General features: G+C 41.4%; 1 protein-coding gene across 1 annotated transcript; it reads left to right on the forward strand.

The window, feature by feature from the left end:
• Positions 1-12,020: 12,020 nt before the first annotated feature.
• eif3j (Eukaryotic translation initiation factor 3 subunit J) lies at positions 12,021-15,643 on the forward strand. Its single transcript, NM_001146551.1, is given in 8 exon segments — positions 12,021-12,083; positions 12,221-12,312; positions 13,592-13,643; positions 13,894-13,985; positions 14,069-14,174; positions 14,267-14,443; positions 14,700-14,773; positions 15,026-15,643. Coding segments are annotated over 8 exon segments (747 nt in total). The 5' UTR covers positions 12,021-12,061; the 3' UTR covers positions 15,158-15,643.
• The last annotated feature ends 298 nt before the right edge of the window (positions 15,644-15,941 follow it).

The following is a 15,941-nucleotide window of genomic DNA, read 5'->3' on the forward strand; positions in this document are numbered from 1 at the left end:
AGTTAGCTGTTTTCCCCCATAAGAAATGCTTAGACCTTTCTCAGACCTTGCTGAGAGCCCCACGAAACTGCGGTACGCCACTGGTCCTGGTACTGGGTGAAGTTTATTAAGTCGTTGACCTTAAAGGCCCAGTGCAGTTAAAATTCCTTTTTTTTTTTTATCATATTGTATAACATCTGATAAAACGTACACTGTAAAAATGTGTGAACATGTGATCAGGGTTAGTTCCTGATAGTTGCTGGTTAAAATGCAATCAGGTGACATTTTATCCCCCTTTTGAGAAAAAAATTATATTACTATTATAAACAATCTATTTCTCTGAGCACTGTGCAAAATTGTACGTGTATACAGTGCAAAACAGTATACGTTTAGGCCAATACGTTTTCATTGTCTTAATTTCAAACGGTATACAGAACGTTCTCATCATTGTGCACGGTAAACCAGAGTTGGGTGTTGTTTCTTCTCTCCTAGCTGTTGGATGGAATGGATGTGTTGCTGATGAACACACCTGCAGCAGGAGTTTGAGGCTGAGAGCCTCATAGGGACGTTCAGAAATCTAACAGCAGAACAATTCAGGAGGTCAGTGTCACAATATTTGATCGATGGTTGGTCATGTATCCTGTCTTGCAGAAAGATTCGGTTTCAAACAATCTGATTTGAGTGTATGCGTTTTCAAGAAAATACTTTCCCTAGTCCTATGAAACTCAACATTCTGGTAGACACTGAAGTAACCAACTGTTTGGGATACAAGAGTATCTTTGGATACGCTTGAGTAATTATCATCTTTGTCTCCCTAGGCTTGGCAACCTGACGTGTCTGTCAGACCCAAAGGACCTGCGGGTGTACAGAAACGCAGAGGCCTTCTCTGTGATTCAGGACAACATTAGGACGTGTTGTCCGGGGCCTCAGGAGCCCCAGGGACATGGTAAGTGGAGCTGTCACAGACAGACACAAACTGACGCTGTTATTCCTTACCATAGAACTACTTTATTTTTCACCGCAAAATTCAAGGTGAAACTCATATGTGTATGAGTGAACTAGATTAATCTATGGGTTGAATGTCTTGTGTTTGCACTTTGTGTGATTCCTGTGTAAATATATGTGTGTGTTACGCTTGTGACCATCCCTCTTCAGATCTCCAGCTTGTTCCTGAATGGGATTGAGCTTCAGTCTACTGGCTCTCTCTCAGCTGCCTCCCTTCTTGCCCTGGCTGGGTGTGGACTTCCTACAGAAGCTCAGCCCTGTGCTGACAGCCCTGGCCTCTGTACCCTTCACTCCTGCACAGGTAGAAGATCATCATCATCAGTCGTCACAAGCATCCTCTCATCAGAGAGAGGCTCTAATGGAGCACCTTCTGTTTGGTTTTCATACCTGATTGGGTTTGCTCAGTGCTGCCCGGCTTCAGTAACAGAGGGTGGGGATGATTATGGGGTTAGAATGGGGGTTGGTTAGTAGGGGCTTTGTGATTGCTGACAAGCAGCCAGTCTGCAGCAGTCTGACCCCAGGTGAGGTGAGGGGGGGTTCTGGAGGTGCCTTGACACTTTGATTACAGAAGCACAACTAACCCCACATTTTCAACGGGTGCCTCACAGCTGCTGCCTGCCATGCGCCATAAGGGGCCTTAGTCAATGGAGTGGTAGGGTGGGGAAACAGAAGCAGAAAATAAAGCTTTTGTTTTTCTTTTGAGACCAGTGGGATTTTCTTCATTTTCCCAAGTAGTTTCCATTTCAATTATACAGATATGAATAAAACAGAGTTAAGAGCAGTCATAATGATTTGTTCCATCTTCATTCTAGGCCAGTGTAATTGTGGACAAAGTGTCTCTAAACAACAGTGTAAGTATTATTTCTGTTTTTGAAGGACATGGCTTTCTGTTTTAGAAAGGGATTGTAAACAGGGTTGTCTCAGATATGGTATGCTAGATGTTTGAGAGTGTCTCTCTTTCAGTGTAATGGTTCTGTGCATAGTAATGGTCCATTCTGAGCCAGCTGGCCCAAAGCCCAAAGCAGTCTGGCCAGGGGTGACTCAAGGGCAAACACTATCACCATGGCAAACCACACAACCCTGTCAAGATGTATGTTTCCTTCCTTCATTATACACCAGATGACTCTCTACCTGTATTAGCTTAGTATTAAAATAGCTGTATAGTGTTACAAAGAACAAGACCAATCTGTCAAAGATATCTTTTGTATCTAGTTTCATTTAACAGATGATTTAGTTAGAAAGACTATCCCTCTTTCTCCATATCTTCCTCTTCCATTCCCTGCCCCCCCCCCCCCCCCCCCACACTCTTTCATATCCCCAACCTTCCCTTCTCGCTCTCTCTGTTTCCTGCTCTCTCTCCCTCCTTGTGGCCCTTCTAGCTGGCTCTGCCGGGGCAGCTGCAGAAGCTGGGCTCCCTGGTGAGTGGGGTGAAGGTTGAGACTCTGTGGAGCTTGCCCTCTGACATCCTGTTGTCCTCGCTGCCTGACATCGCCCTGCACACCCCCGGCTTCAACCCCCCACAGGCCAACACCATCACCACCAAACTCTGGGTACGGCCTTAGAGGGACACACCAACACTGACCCCCATCCTCACAAACAGCGACATGCTCACTCATACTAAATGAAGACAATCGACAAGGTACACAGTAACGTGGCTTCAGCCGTACGCTGCTACTCTTGGCTCAGTGGGAGGTATGTTTACAAGGCTCTATCAGTATGCATGCATGACCATAACCAATGGAGAGTGAACAGAGAGGAGGAGAGAAAGGTGGAGTGTGGAGGGGGACCACAGCTGGCATGCCCAGGTGTACCCAGGATCCTTGCCCTGCCTGGCAGTCAGATGGGGGTGATGTGGCCCTGTCCCAGCTGGAGCTGTATGCTCCATAAGGACCAGAGCCAGGTATAGACTGACACACTGTGCAGGCTCAGCATTGGGCTGTTTCTTAGAGAGGAGGTGCCAACTATGTATGAATGAGGTCACTCTGAGACGTTTGTAATTACCCCTCTTTTGTTTGCCCGAGTTATCTTTTTATGGGTTGTGAACATGTATTTACATTCCACCAACATATTGTGTGTACCGCTAGTGTTTGTCAGAAGCCTATTTAGTCACCATTGAAATCCACTTTATATCTACGTGTTTACCTTTCAATTGGTGTCGTTTAGTCACTATACTCTGTCTGTGTTGTGTTGACCTTTGTCCAGGACTCACCAGAGGTGACTGGCTGGTTGGATAAGGTGGAGCCCCTGCTCCACAGCACCCCTCTACTCAGTGTGCTGACCAGGGCTAGTCTGCTGTTGACCAACAGGACCTTGGCAGGAAGACGAGCCTGGAACACTCAGCAGGTAACGTCTATGACCTGACTCCTGTCCTCTCTGCTCCAGCAATACCTGTGACCTGCAAGTCGTTTTCAAGGGGATACAATTCATGCATATCAGTATAGGAACATCTATCTATCCCTAAATACTTAGTGATTTTATTCACCCAATGAAATGTAGAGATTTGAAAAGGATTTCTGAGTGTGTGTCTAAAGATGTCAGCATGTTACGCAATGTGGGTCTCTCCTGTGTCCCTGCAGAGGTGTGTGTATGACACGGTCTTGATTAGATATTAAATAATGAACCGTCAGTGGGGAGGTCGGCCTGTTGTATAACCCCTGCCCTGACTGTTTAAATAGGCTGTTCTATGTTCTGAACACACACAGCGTATCTGTGACTGTCAACACACACACCAGGTCCCAGCTGTCACTATGTGGTGGTGTCTCAGACGGGTGATGGCCCTGCTGCTAGCCTAGCGCTGGTCTGGTCTGTTTCACCACGCTGGCCATGAAAGCTGCCCTATAGTCCCGTCTGTTGCTACTAATGGGCCTGAGGGCGGCCTGCCAGCACCATTAAATCACAGCTCCCTCATCCTGCATGTTTATGCACACTGTGAAGTGGCAAAGCACAACAATACCGTGCTACTGAATTACTACACACCTCGAAACACTCAAACCGTATTCCAAAACCGCAAATCACCTCTATAGCACTGCGGGGTATTCTCTCTCTGGCTGTCTCTACGTGTGTTGGGAGATGGTTTGTGATCAATACTAATGATCGCTTCTGGTTTCTTTTCCCAGGCTAAAACTCTTTTTAAAGAAGCAGTGAAGACCATGCCCAATCTTTCCACTGAGACGTTTCTGTGAGTGCATATCTATGTCAACATAGCTGCAGTTGATTTATTACTAACCTCTTGTGAATGTGCTCCCATTCATATTTGTAATCTATTTTGTCTCTATGGTTATACAGTGCCCTTGGAAGCATTGCCCAAGGTGTAAGCTACACAGCCCTGTGACAGCTCTTCCGGGACAAGCCATCATTTTCCTCAATGCGGAGTGTCCTTGCATTCAAGAAAGAGCAGTCTGTTCCTCTCATTCCTCACTGGTACATGAGCAAATACTTAACCAAATTCCTCTGAGCCAGTTAATTGAGTTAACATCTGGCATGGTTCCACTGTTAGGTATAAAGATATCTGTTATATAAGCGTAACTAACGACCCTCATGCTTTTGTCTTGACTTACAGAAAAAGTGCATCAGCTGTACTACTTTGACTTCTTCTCTGAGCTGCTGGGAGAGTTTGGCGCTCAGATCGCTCTGGCCCTGCCGTGAGTCGGTCTTACTGCCATTAATCATCACTACAGATGGTTTGAGCATCAACAATGCATCACTGTCAACTTTGTGTGTGTGTTCCTGTGTGTGTGTGCATGCTCTTGTCTGTGTGCATTTGTGGTGTGAGCACTATTAAGAAGTTCCCTGCTGACATGGATACTTTCAGTGACTCCCATCACTTCCTGCTCCTACCCAGTACAAAACAGGATATTCTGGTGGACAAGATGGAGCAGAGACTTGTCAGTACCCTCTCCTGTACCCCATTACTGCCAACACATTAAGCCTGGGGTTTAACTTTGGTGTCTTCGATTTGAAATCTTTGTTGAAAATAATCTACAGGTATAAATTGAAAATGTTCTCTTCCCCCAGGGCATGTACACAGGAGAGTTCACTGAGGATGAGTTCCGCTCACTGGGCATCATGGCGACCTATGTAGTGGATGGGGTGTTTGTGCAGCTGGTGCCGAGCTTCTTTGTGGAGAGCCTGGAGTTCCTCAGAGTTCTGCTATAACAGCAGCAAGAGGGACATCGTCACACAGATCCTACAGGAGCCAGGCACCTTCGGGTACTGTAGCACCCTCTTAAACAACCACCCCACATTACAGCACACACCCCATTTAACCTTTCGTGCGAACTCCTCTGTTTCCTAAAGTCAAATGAAAAATGAGCCTTTTTGTGCGCTCTTAGCCCCATTCAGAACTGGACCCCTGAGACACTCAATCAAGTGGACATCCCAAAGATACACTGCAGCAGATTCCCCAGGTGTTTCCTGCTTTACTTTTCCCTCAGTCTTTAACACATCCATTTCCATTATTTATTCAAGGTCAGTTCCTTTGTAATTGATTTGACCATTGTCATGATTCATTAATTTGGGTGTCCTTAAAGTTATTGAGAGGTGTTACAATTGCTACACGACACCAGGAATCAGGAAAGGATGGATTTGTAAAAGAATCCTGCAGGTGTCCACTGACAGGACTCCTAGAGGTGTCCAGGTGCTATGCTGCCTTGGCCTGTTGGCCCCTAGTCAGGCTGATGACCCAGGGCCGTATAGAGAGGCTGTTTCTGAGTCAGGGCCGGTGGGAGTCGGGTGCTGTCGGAGCCCTCTGCATTCAGGGCTGGGACCAGGTTGAACAGACACAGCTGTTTGAGAGGCAGCAGTTAGTTCTTCAGTACTTCCTGGGTTTTCTCAAAGTGGGGCAGGTCACACGAGAGTGCCACTCTGTCTCACATTGAGACATCTGTCTTACAGTTGAAGTCTGAAGTTTACATACACCTTATCCTGATATAGTTAAACTCAGTTTTTCACAATTCCTGACATTTAATCCTAGTAAAAATTCCCTGTCTTAGGTCAGTTAGGATCACCACTTTATTTTAAGAATGTGAAATGTCAGAATAATAGTAGACAGAATGATTTGATTTATTTCAGCCATCACATTCCCAGTGGGTCAGAAGTTAACATACTCAGTGTTTGGTAGCATTGCCTTTTAAATTGTTTAACTTGGGTCAAACGTTTCAGGTAGCCTTGCACAAGCTTCCCACAATAAGTTGGATGAATTTTGGCCCATTCCTCCTGACAGAGCTGGTGTAACTGAGTCAGGTTTGTAGGCCTCCTTGCTCGCACACGCTTTTTCAGTTCTGCCCACAAATGTTCTATAGGATTGAGGTCAGGGCTTTGTGATGGCCACTCCAATACCTTGACTTTGTTGTTCTTAAGCCATTTTGCCACAACTTTGGAAGTATGCTTGGGGTCATTATCCATTTGGAAGACCCATTTGCGACCAAGCTTTAACTTCCCGACTGAAATCTTGATGTTGCCTCAATATATCCACATAATTTTCCTCCCTCATGATGCCATCTATTTTGTGAATTGCCCCAGCAGCAAAGCGCCCCCACAACATGTTGCTGCCACCCCCGTGCTTCACGGTTGGGATGGTGTTCTTCAGCTTGCAAGCCTCCCCCTTTTTCCTCCAAACATAACGATGGTCATTATGGCCAAACAGTTCTATTTTTGTTTCATCAGACCAGAGGACATTTCTCTTAAAAGTACAATCTTTGTCCCCATGTGCAGTTGCAAACCGCAGTCTGGCTTTTTTCATGGCAGTTTTGGAGCAGTTGCTTCTCAAGTTAGCGGCCTTTCAAGTTATGTCGTAATAGGACTCATTTTACTGTGGATATAGATAGTTTTGTACCTGTTTCCTCCAGCATCTTCACAAGGTCCTTTGCTGTTTTTTTGGGATTGATTTGCACTTTTCGCACCACAGTACATTCATCTCTAGGAGACAGAACGCGTCTCCTTCCTAACCGGTATGACGGCTGCATGGTCCCATGGTGTTTATACTTGCGTACTATTGTTTGTACAGATGAACGTGGTACCTTCAGGCGTTTGGAAATTGCTCCCAAGGATGAACCAGACTTGTGGAGGTCTACAATTTTTTTCTGAGGTCTTGGCTGATTTCTTTTGATTTTGCCATGATGTCAAGCAAAGAGGCACTGAGTTTGAATGTAGCCTTGAAATACATCCACAGGTACACCTCCAATTAACTCAAATGATGTCAATTAGCCTATCAGAAGCTTCTAAAGCCATGACATAATTTTCTGGAATTTTCCAAGCTGTTTAAAGGCACAGTCAACTTAGTGTATGTAAACTTCTGAAACAGTGAAATTATAAGTGAAATAATCTGTCTGTAAACAATTGTTGGAAAAATTACTTGTCATGCACAAAGGAGAATTCCTAACCGACTTGCCAAAACTATAGTTTGTTTACAAGAAATTTGTGGAGTGGTTGAAAAACAAGTTTTAATGACTCCAACTTAAGTGTATGTAAACTTCCGACTTCAACTGTAGGTAAAGGTGACTCTTTCGGTCAGAAGCATTCGATTTTGCAATGCATACATTATTTTGGATTTGTGTACCCATGAAAACTGTTTTTACCCACAACATAAGGAGATACTAAATTATGTAGTTACACTGCATTTCTGAGATCACTATACAAAAAATTGTCCGACAGCTAGATTCAGGATTCTTACAGGGTTCAAGTGTAATGGCTAATTTAACTGATTAATGCTTAATATATTATGTAACAACAACTTACACTGCCATAAATGCAAGGACAGAAAAGTAATGTTTTATGTTAGACTATTTTGTACAAATCAGTCAAGACACCAACCATGATAAAAGGTTAAACATACAGTAGGTTTAAATAAATGTGTGTTTTTTTACTATAGCTATGATCCCCCCCCTTATCTTTAACGTAATGACATAAAAAAAAAATTGGCAGATTATTATTGATTACTTACGAACAGCTGTAACAAGTTGTCCAGTGTAGGAAATCCTCACTGGAACCCTAGTTTATAGAAAAACCCATATAAACCCTGATTTGAAGATGCTATGTATTGGCCAATGAGCGGCTTTGAAGCCACAGGTCGGCCATATTGGCACTCCCCAGAAGAATCAGTCTGCCAATGGAATTCAAAGGATTTCAATGAAATGTTTCAAAGACAAAATTGCATGTATTTTTGTTGTTGTAGTGGGGACAATAAAATGTGTATTTTCTAAAATGTATACTTTAAGGGGAAACTAAACATCTATATATTTTATGTTAAGCTCACATAATATAATTTAAAGTATGCATTAAGGTGACTAATAGAATAAACATGGCAAAAATAAATGTAGACATTAATAAATGTATTTCTATTACTTCCAACACATTTTTTTACTATGATAGGAGTGCCAAGATGTGGGCGCGGTGGCTTCAAACACTATATATAATTCGCTGTAACTCACCTCTCCCCCTCCTGGCTGCGGTACGGCAGTTCTGTGGCTGGGCCATGTGAAGCTGGCCTGTTCAGAAGAGGCTTTAACGGGACTGCTGAGCCACAGCCTGGCTTTTGGACCCATAAGCTCCTGGAGCCCTGAGGTCTTCATTGAGGTTGGAGCACTGTGTAATGTACATGAACACACACCTTTTGTAATGTACATTACACGCCTTTTGTTGTTTTACTACCACAAATATGTCTAGTGCCTGAAATTAGTTTCAAATCCTCTTATAACTGCAGCTGGCCTCCCAGATATGGCCATGTCATCTTTGGTGAAGGTTGAAGGACTTACACCATTCTGGCTGTAAGTGTGCGGATTCAAAATGCCTATGATTCAATAAGACATGTCAGTTTATCTTCCATGTTTTGTATTGCCACCTATCAAATTGTTGTTTTTCTTTGTGTTCATGTGAATTGTCCAGATCAGCATGTTCTCCTATAAACAGCGCTTGCTTTTGTCACGTGTGCAGCTATGTCTATTTTTTTTAACTAGGCAAGTCAGTAAAATCTTATTTTCAATGACGGCCTAGGAACAGTGGGTTGTTCAGGGGCAGAACGACAGATTTTTCCTTGTCAGCTCGGGATTCGATCTTGCAAACTTCGGTTATTAGTCCAACGCTCTAACCACTAGGCTACCTGCCGCCCGAAATGGTGCTCAACGTCTGGGGTGACAAACCTGTTGACTTCCGTGGTAAGTAACTTTCACCTGCTGAAATGTTTCGAGTGTACACCATTTTCTTATATGATTTTCATATGTGTGGCGGCCTAGGGAAACCCTAGGAAACCCATATCGTGAAATGTTTATTTTTTTTAAAGCTACATTGAACAAATACAATAATTATCTTCTGTCACCTCATCATCTGCAGGTAGTGAAGGCCTGGTAGGTTTTATAAAGTCTAGCTAATACACTGTGTACTTACCTAGCGTAATATACCTTGCTTTCTCCTCATTGAAGATGCTCTCAGCTCTCCATCCATGATGAGGTGACTGAAGATAATAATTATTGTAAAATAGCTAGCAAGAAATTGGTTGCGGCTCAAAATGACAGATAATGACGTCCAAACATACCAAGTTTTAGAATAGGATCTCAATTGCTTTGTTACCTAAAATCAAAATAAATCTGAACGGATGAAATTAAGGCAATACTGTTTATATACTTTGATCCATTTTCATGTCATTTTGGCACTGATCAAGCAACATCGGAAGAATGTGTGCACTTCTTTTATGAAGGTTTGCTCTGGCGTGGCCTACGGCTACTTAGACAAAATGAACGTCTGACCCACTTGTATTCATAACTACATTGTTTATTGTGAATGACAACTTTATACTATTATATTACTAACTATCTAGCAAATTATTATGTGTCTAAACCAGCCTGATTTCATTGATCTGTTGCATGTTGTCTTGAATGTGCCAAGTCAACTGGAACACTCCCAGGCAAGTTTAAATGAGCGTTTTTCACATTGGGCACATTGCTGGCTAATGACAAAAAAAAGGTGAAATTTACATTACAATAAAGTAAAGCGTTTAAATAATCCTAAACAACCAAAATCTCAATTTCCAGATTCGGGCTTTTTCCCAATTATGAGGGCTCGATATCCGACGGGTTCTCGTAGTCAGCCTTACACGTTTCACTGAAGCTAACATTGTCTTGATCTTAGCAGAGGGTAATTAAATTAGATGCGTATTATGTCAGTACATACTTTCAGCATGTATATTTTGTAACTTTGAGTCTGAATAAGAAGAGGAATCAGGATCTAGTGGAAGAAGGACAGCTCAAGGTTTGAAGGAGTGTTGGATGTAGGATGCAATTGTATGCTCCTTTATTGTTGAGTTGATGTTGTTGACTTTGTCTCCATACAGTTAGTGTTGCTTTTGTGTTTGTGTCCCAATGCAGGCATTTCATCCGGGCTGGCCCTGTGCCCTAGTCCTCTCTGTCACCTTCTGGGACTGCTGATGGTGCTGTTAGTTTCTGCTCTGTAATGGCCTCCCCTTCTGATGTGTAACCCCCTCACCCCCAATGGGCCACGAGGACTCTCTCCCACACAACTACAATGTTAAACAATACGTGTATTATATTTGACTAGCCCTGCAAGCCTATTGTAATGGATGGTTATTTATTGATATCAAATTGGTCACATACACATATTTATCAGATGTTATTGCGGGTGTAGCAAAAATGCTTGTGTTCCTAGCTCCAACAGTGCAGTAATATCTAACAATACAAACAAATCTAAAAATAAAGAGTGGCATTGGCTAAAATACAGTAGAATAGAATACAGTATATACATATGCGATGAGTAAAGCAGTATGTAAATGTGACAGTTTTGCTTCCGTCCCCTCCTTGCCCCGAACCAGGGACCCTCTGCACACATCAACAACTACCTCCCACGAAGCATCGTTATCTATCACTCCACAAAAGCCACGGCCCTTGCATAGCAAGGGGAACAACTACTTCAAGGTCTCAGAGCGAGTGACGTCACCGATTGAAACGCTTTAAGCGTGCACCCCGCTAACTAGCTAGCCATTTCACACCGGTTACATAAACATTATTAAAGTGACCAGTGATTCCATGTCTATGTATATAGGGTAGCAGCCTCTAAGGTGCAGGGTTGAGTAACTGGCTAGTGATGGCTATTTAACAGTCTGATGGCCTTGATAGAAGCTGTTTTTCTGTCTCTCGGTCCCAGCTTTGATGCACCTGTACTGACCTCGCCTTCTGAAGAGATATATTTGCTATTGGCCTATTCTCTGAATGAAGAAAAAAATATTTCTGCATTTATTTATTGCACATTGCCATGTTGTAGTCTTCAGTTTAGGCTGACAATTATTTTGTTAGGCTTAAGGTTGAATAAAATTTTATTTTAATGATTAAATGTAATTGTTTTAAATGGAAAGTGCAGTGATTTCTATTATTTGAGAATTAATATGTTTCTAAATTATGTTTTGAAATTCTTGTCTACCTGTAAAGTATTTTGGCAACAATTTACATGGTGTACTTTATAAAGGGTATGTTAATGGTTTATAAGTAGTCCAGTAGAATACTTTCTAAAGTTGTTAAGGGTTACCAATATTTCTGTAACACCAACATAATCTAGCCTAAATAACACTCATTGCAAATCCTTTTGGGGTTTTTATTCCAAGTATTGTAATTGCTGTGAGTTTTGTGTGAATACTCATGCATGTTTTTTAATAAAGAACTTCTACATTTTATTCCTTTAATTTCGATTTTTCTTTTGTCAGCAAAATGTTTAGCTGAAATATGTTTAACATGGAGCTGTCAATTATCTCAGCTTCGTCTACATTTCCTAAACAAAGTGGCAGGGTCATGGTGTTTAAATTACAGATTATGCCTTTAATTAAATCTTTAATATTAAAATGTAAGATTGAGGGACAGTGCGATTTTTTAAAAATTATTATTAGTTTTTTTTTTTTTTTTTTACTCAATAAAAGGCATACTTTTCCATGAAGGGGCTTTCCTTTCTTGAATTTTTTTTTTTTTAAGGAGAGCAGCAACTCCTAGCATTGCAGGCTTTACGCCTCGTTGTCTACTTTCTCCATCTGCTTTGCTGCTTTCAGTTCAGAGTTCTGTCAAACCCGCTCACACACACAGCCAAGATGGCGGATGCCGACGATTGGGGTGAGAAGAAAGTTAGAAATGATATCGTGCGACAGCTATATTTATGGTTTTGGGATAGATGTATAACATTGATTGATAATAGCTCGTTTTGAACGTTTAAGATAACTGTTAGTTACCATTACAATGTGTATTTATAGACGCTGACAACTTCGAGCTGGACGTCGCGCCGATCAAAAAGGCGGTAGTGCTGGACAAATGGGAAGGCGAAGACGAAGATGAAGATGTGAAGGTAACCAGACAACTAACTAGCTAGCTAGTTACATGATAAAGGCCATATTTAAGGTCATAATTAACCCATTAGTTGTGTCTAACACAACACACCTTGCTAGTTAGTCTGTGGACATTAGCTAGCTAGCCGCCAACTAGCATAGCATTATCCACGTTTCTAGCTAGTTAGCCTTAACCGATATATCTTAGCTAGCTCGATATTGTACAAGCTGTGAGGCCGCACATGTGAAACTGTCAGCGTGTGTCACTTGGTTGGAGCTGAGCATAGACTCATTCTCTGGCACTTGTTTTTGAATTGATCTACGTTCGTTCCTTTTTTGGGGGGGCTAGTTAGAAGCTAGCTAACGTTAGCTACTGAACTAGCTTTTTAGGTTAGCAGCTAACTTAACAAGTTAGGTCTGAACTAATGTGTTGACTGGCTAGCTTTAAGATAAACAGTAATCATAATCTGACTGCGATTGGTCATTGAAGTCAGTTCAAGGCTTTGTTATGCATTTGATAAATATGCACTTGAATGTAAGTTAGCTGGCTAACGTTAGTTGCCAACGTCAATCTTCCCTGATGATATTATATGACTGAATTGAGCCTTACTACTAGATGCTTCCAACTATGACATATGCTAAACGTAAAGTGTATTTTCCAGAATCCTCAACAGACTTATCCTGTTGACTCATTTTCACCATGCATATCTAGAAAGTCAACCCGAACGTATAGCGTTACTGTGGGATCATACAGCTGTGGAAAAGGCTACCAAAGCAGTTTCAATTGTTGACAATGGATCCTGTCGAATATAGGTAGTGTTCAAGTCATATGGTGTATTCATGTCCCTAAAACAACACTTGATCAGTACAGTAGGCCTGCAGCTGTTGTTTTTATTTGAAACCTTTATTTAACAAGGGCAGATCATTTAAGAACAACTTATTTACTTACAATGACGGCCTACACCGAGAGAAACGTTATGTGTTTTTTTGGATAAGACTTTGTCTAGGTACTTGTCTTATTCCCTTATTAGGGCCTCAGTGGATATGAAACATTTTCCAAATATTGGTTGAAATGCTTTACATAACCAAATTTCGTGATATTGTGGCTGTGACTGGTTCTGACATGTCTTCTGATGTTTGATAATGCAGTTGGTCTCGACCTCAGATCTTGTTGATTTCCTTGAAAATTAAGTCAAGACCTACTCTAAACAAGTCCCAGAACCAACCACTTAACTACCCAGTAGTTAACTATCCTTCGTCACATAATTTGACTCATTCCTGTCTGTTTTCCTTCTGCAGGATAACTGGGATGATGAAGAGGAAGAGAAGAAAGCAGAGGCAAAGAAATCAGGTGCAGAAATATACAATTTACAACCAATGGTTTGAGAAAGTAGTGGCTGCAGCCTGTTGTCATATAATATGCTGATCTTCACATACCTGTATACATTTGTGTGAATAGATCACAAACATTTTCCTGCATCATACTGGCTGCTGCCTTTTCTTTTTATTATCGGGTACTGGCTGAAAATGTGTACTTTCAACTTGATTTGATGCTGGTTTCTGTTCCAGAGGTTTGCTGTAACGTTGCTTTTTTATTTCAGAGGCCAAAGTGTCTGAGAAGAAAAAACTGGCTGAAAAAATAAAGGAGAAAGAAAACCGGCTAAGGAAAAAGCAACAAGAGCTGAAAAAGAATGTGAGTTTTGGAAATGTTGGATTAACCTTACAGTTCTGAATATTTTCTCTCTTATGAATCCTTTACTTTTTTCTTGTTGATAGTTGGATGAAGAGGAAGAGCTTACACCTGAACAACAGCTAGCAGAAAAGTTGAAAGTCCAGAAGATGCAGGAGGAAGCAGACTTGGAGCTGGCAAAAGAGGCGTTTGGTAAGATCCTGGAATATCCTGTCAGGTTTAACCCACTAGCCGGCCATACTGTTATTGTGTGTTCTCATTAGTATTTGTCCTTGTCATTTCAGGAATTTCAGGGGGTAGTACCACAAACAATGTTTCTGGAATTGAAGCCATGTGCCCGTCTTCTAAAGAGGACTTCACAGAGTTTGAAAAGCTCCTGAAAGTGAAGATATTACAGTATGAAAAATCTGTGCATTATTCAAGCTTCTTGGAGTCGTTGTTTCGAGAGCTTTGTATTTCATGTGAGTTCAACATCCTTCATGAATTATGATACATGAAACATGCTTTATTATTTAGTGTGTTTTAGGTTTGTGCACTTATTACTTTAAAACAAATGCCAAACTACATGTCATAAATACCTCATGTCTAGATATGTTTATATACATAAGCCATTCAACAACGGTTTGACTTGACATATTTGGAGTTCACTAACATTCAGGCTCAACCATTGTGATAACGTATTAACGTGTCTAAGCTGAATGTCCTGTTTCTACACAGTGGAAGTTGACGACTTAAAGAAAATCAGCTCTTCCCTGACAGTTCTACTTAATGAAAAACAGAAGCAAGAAAAGGTAAGTTGTTGACCGTCTTATTCATGCTGAACAAAAATGATGTCATCCTTCTGGAGTTTTCTTCATGAATAGTAGTTCTCGTTACGTTCAGTGGAGGGAGCCCTCTACCAGTACCTCCATATTGCATTTCATTGGACTCTGCTCAAGGAACTAACTTACACCCTGGTTACCCCATTTACATGAATATTCAATTTGAAGAACACCAAGTGTTTATTTGTAGCAATTATTTTAAGTTTTGTTTTGCTTCCACAGGCAATCAAAGGCAAAAAGAAGAAGAAAGGAGTTGTACTTGGTGGCGGTATGAAAGCCAAGGGGAAAGATGACCTTGCAGACTATGGAGAATTTGATGGTGGCTACACCCAAGACTATGATGACTTCATGTGACGACGGCTATATCCCCACTGCCCTTTCACCCTTTAACCCTCAGAAATGCAGCTGTACTTCTCATGCTATCCAGTGTCATCCTGGAAAAACCTGAACAATGTGTCGCCCTTTCATTTTGCTTCAATGATCCGAGGGACTATACAGGGAGCATCCAGTACCAACACTTCTGTTATTACATAATGAAATGGCCTTTTCTCTCATTCAGCCTCCAAACTTCATAAAGATACAAAACACAGTGAAAAATACTTTACAAGCTGTATGTGATTTGTAGAGCACGTTTTTGATTTAGAGAAATGATATGCTCATGTCAAATTCCAGTTGCTACTGCAGTGACATCTAAATAAAATTAGATTCTATGCAAATAATTTCACCCAGAATGTCTATAAATATAGGTATTTCACTTTACCTGTCGATGGGTTTCTTACAGGAAAGTATGTAGTATCTATAACGTTGGTTGCCAAATACACATGTTATCTTTATCCATCGAAAGTTGCTTTGAAACTGACACTACATGTTTAGTAGTTGGAGATTTTACAGGGGGCTTATGCATTCACTGTAAAAATGGATAGACAAGTGTAATGCATTTTAGAGTTGGGCTTTATCTAGATTTTCATACCATCATACTGGTCCTGTACGCTCAAAACACATTTTAAGCGGCAGGGATTTATCCAGGAGGAACTTGATTGTCTCTGCTGTAACCAAGAAGCTTGATCTTGCAAGCTAGCCACTGATCTAGTAAGTTAGCAAACTAAATGTATAGCTGGAGATAATTTATTTGGCATGT

This window comes from Salmo salar, chromosome 11 (assembly GCF_965601325.2).
Source record: "Salmo salar chromosome 11, fSalSal1, whole genome shotgun sequence".
In the NCBI taxonomy this organism is placed as follows: domain Eukaryota; kingdom Metazoa; phylum Chordata; class Actinopteri; order Salmoniformes; family Salmonidae; genus Salmo; species Salmo salar.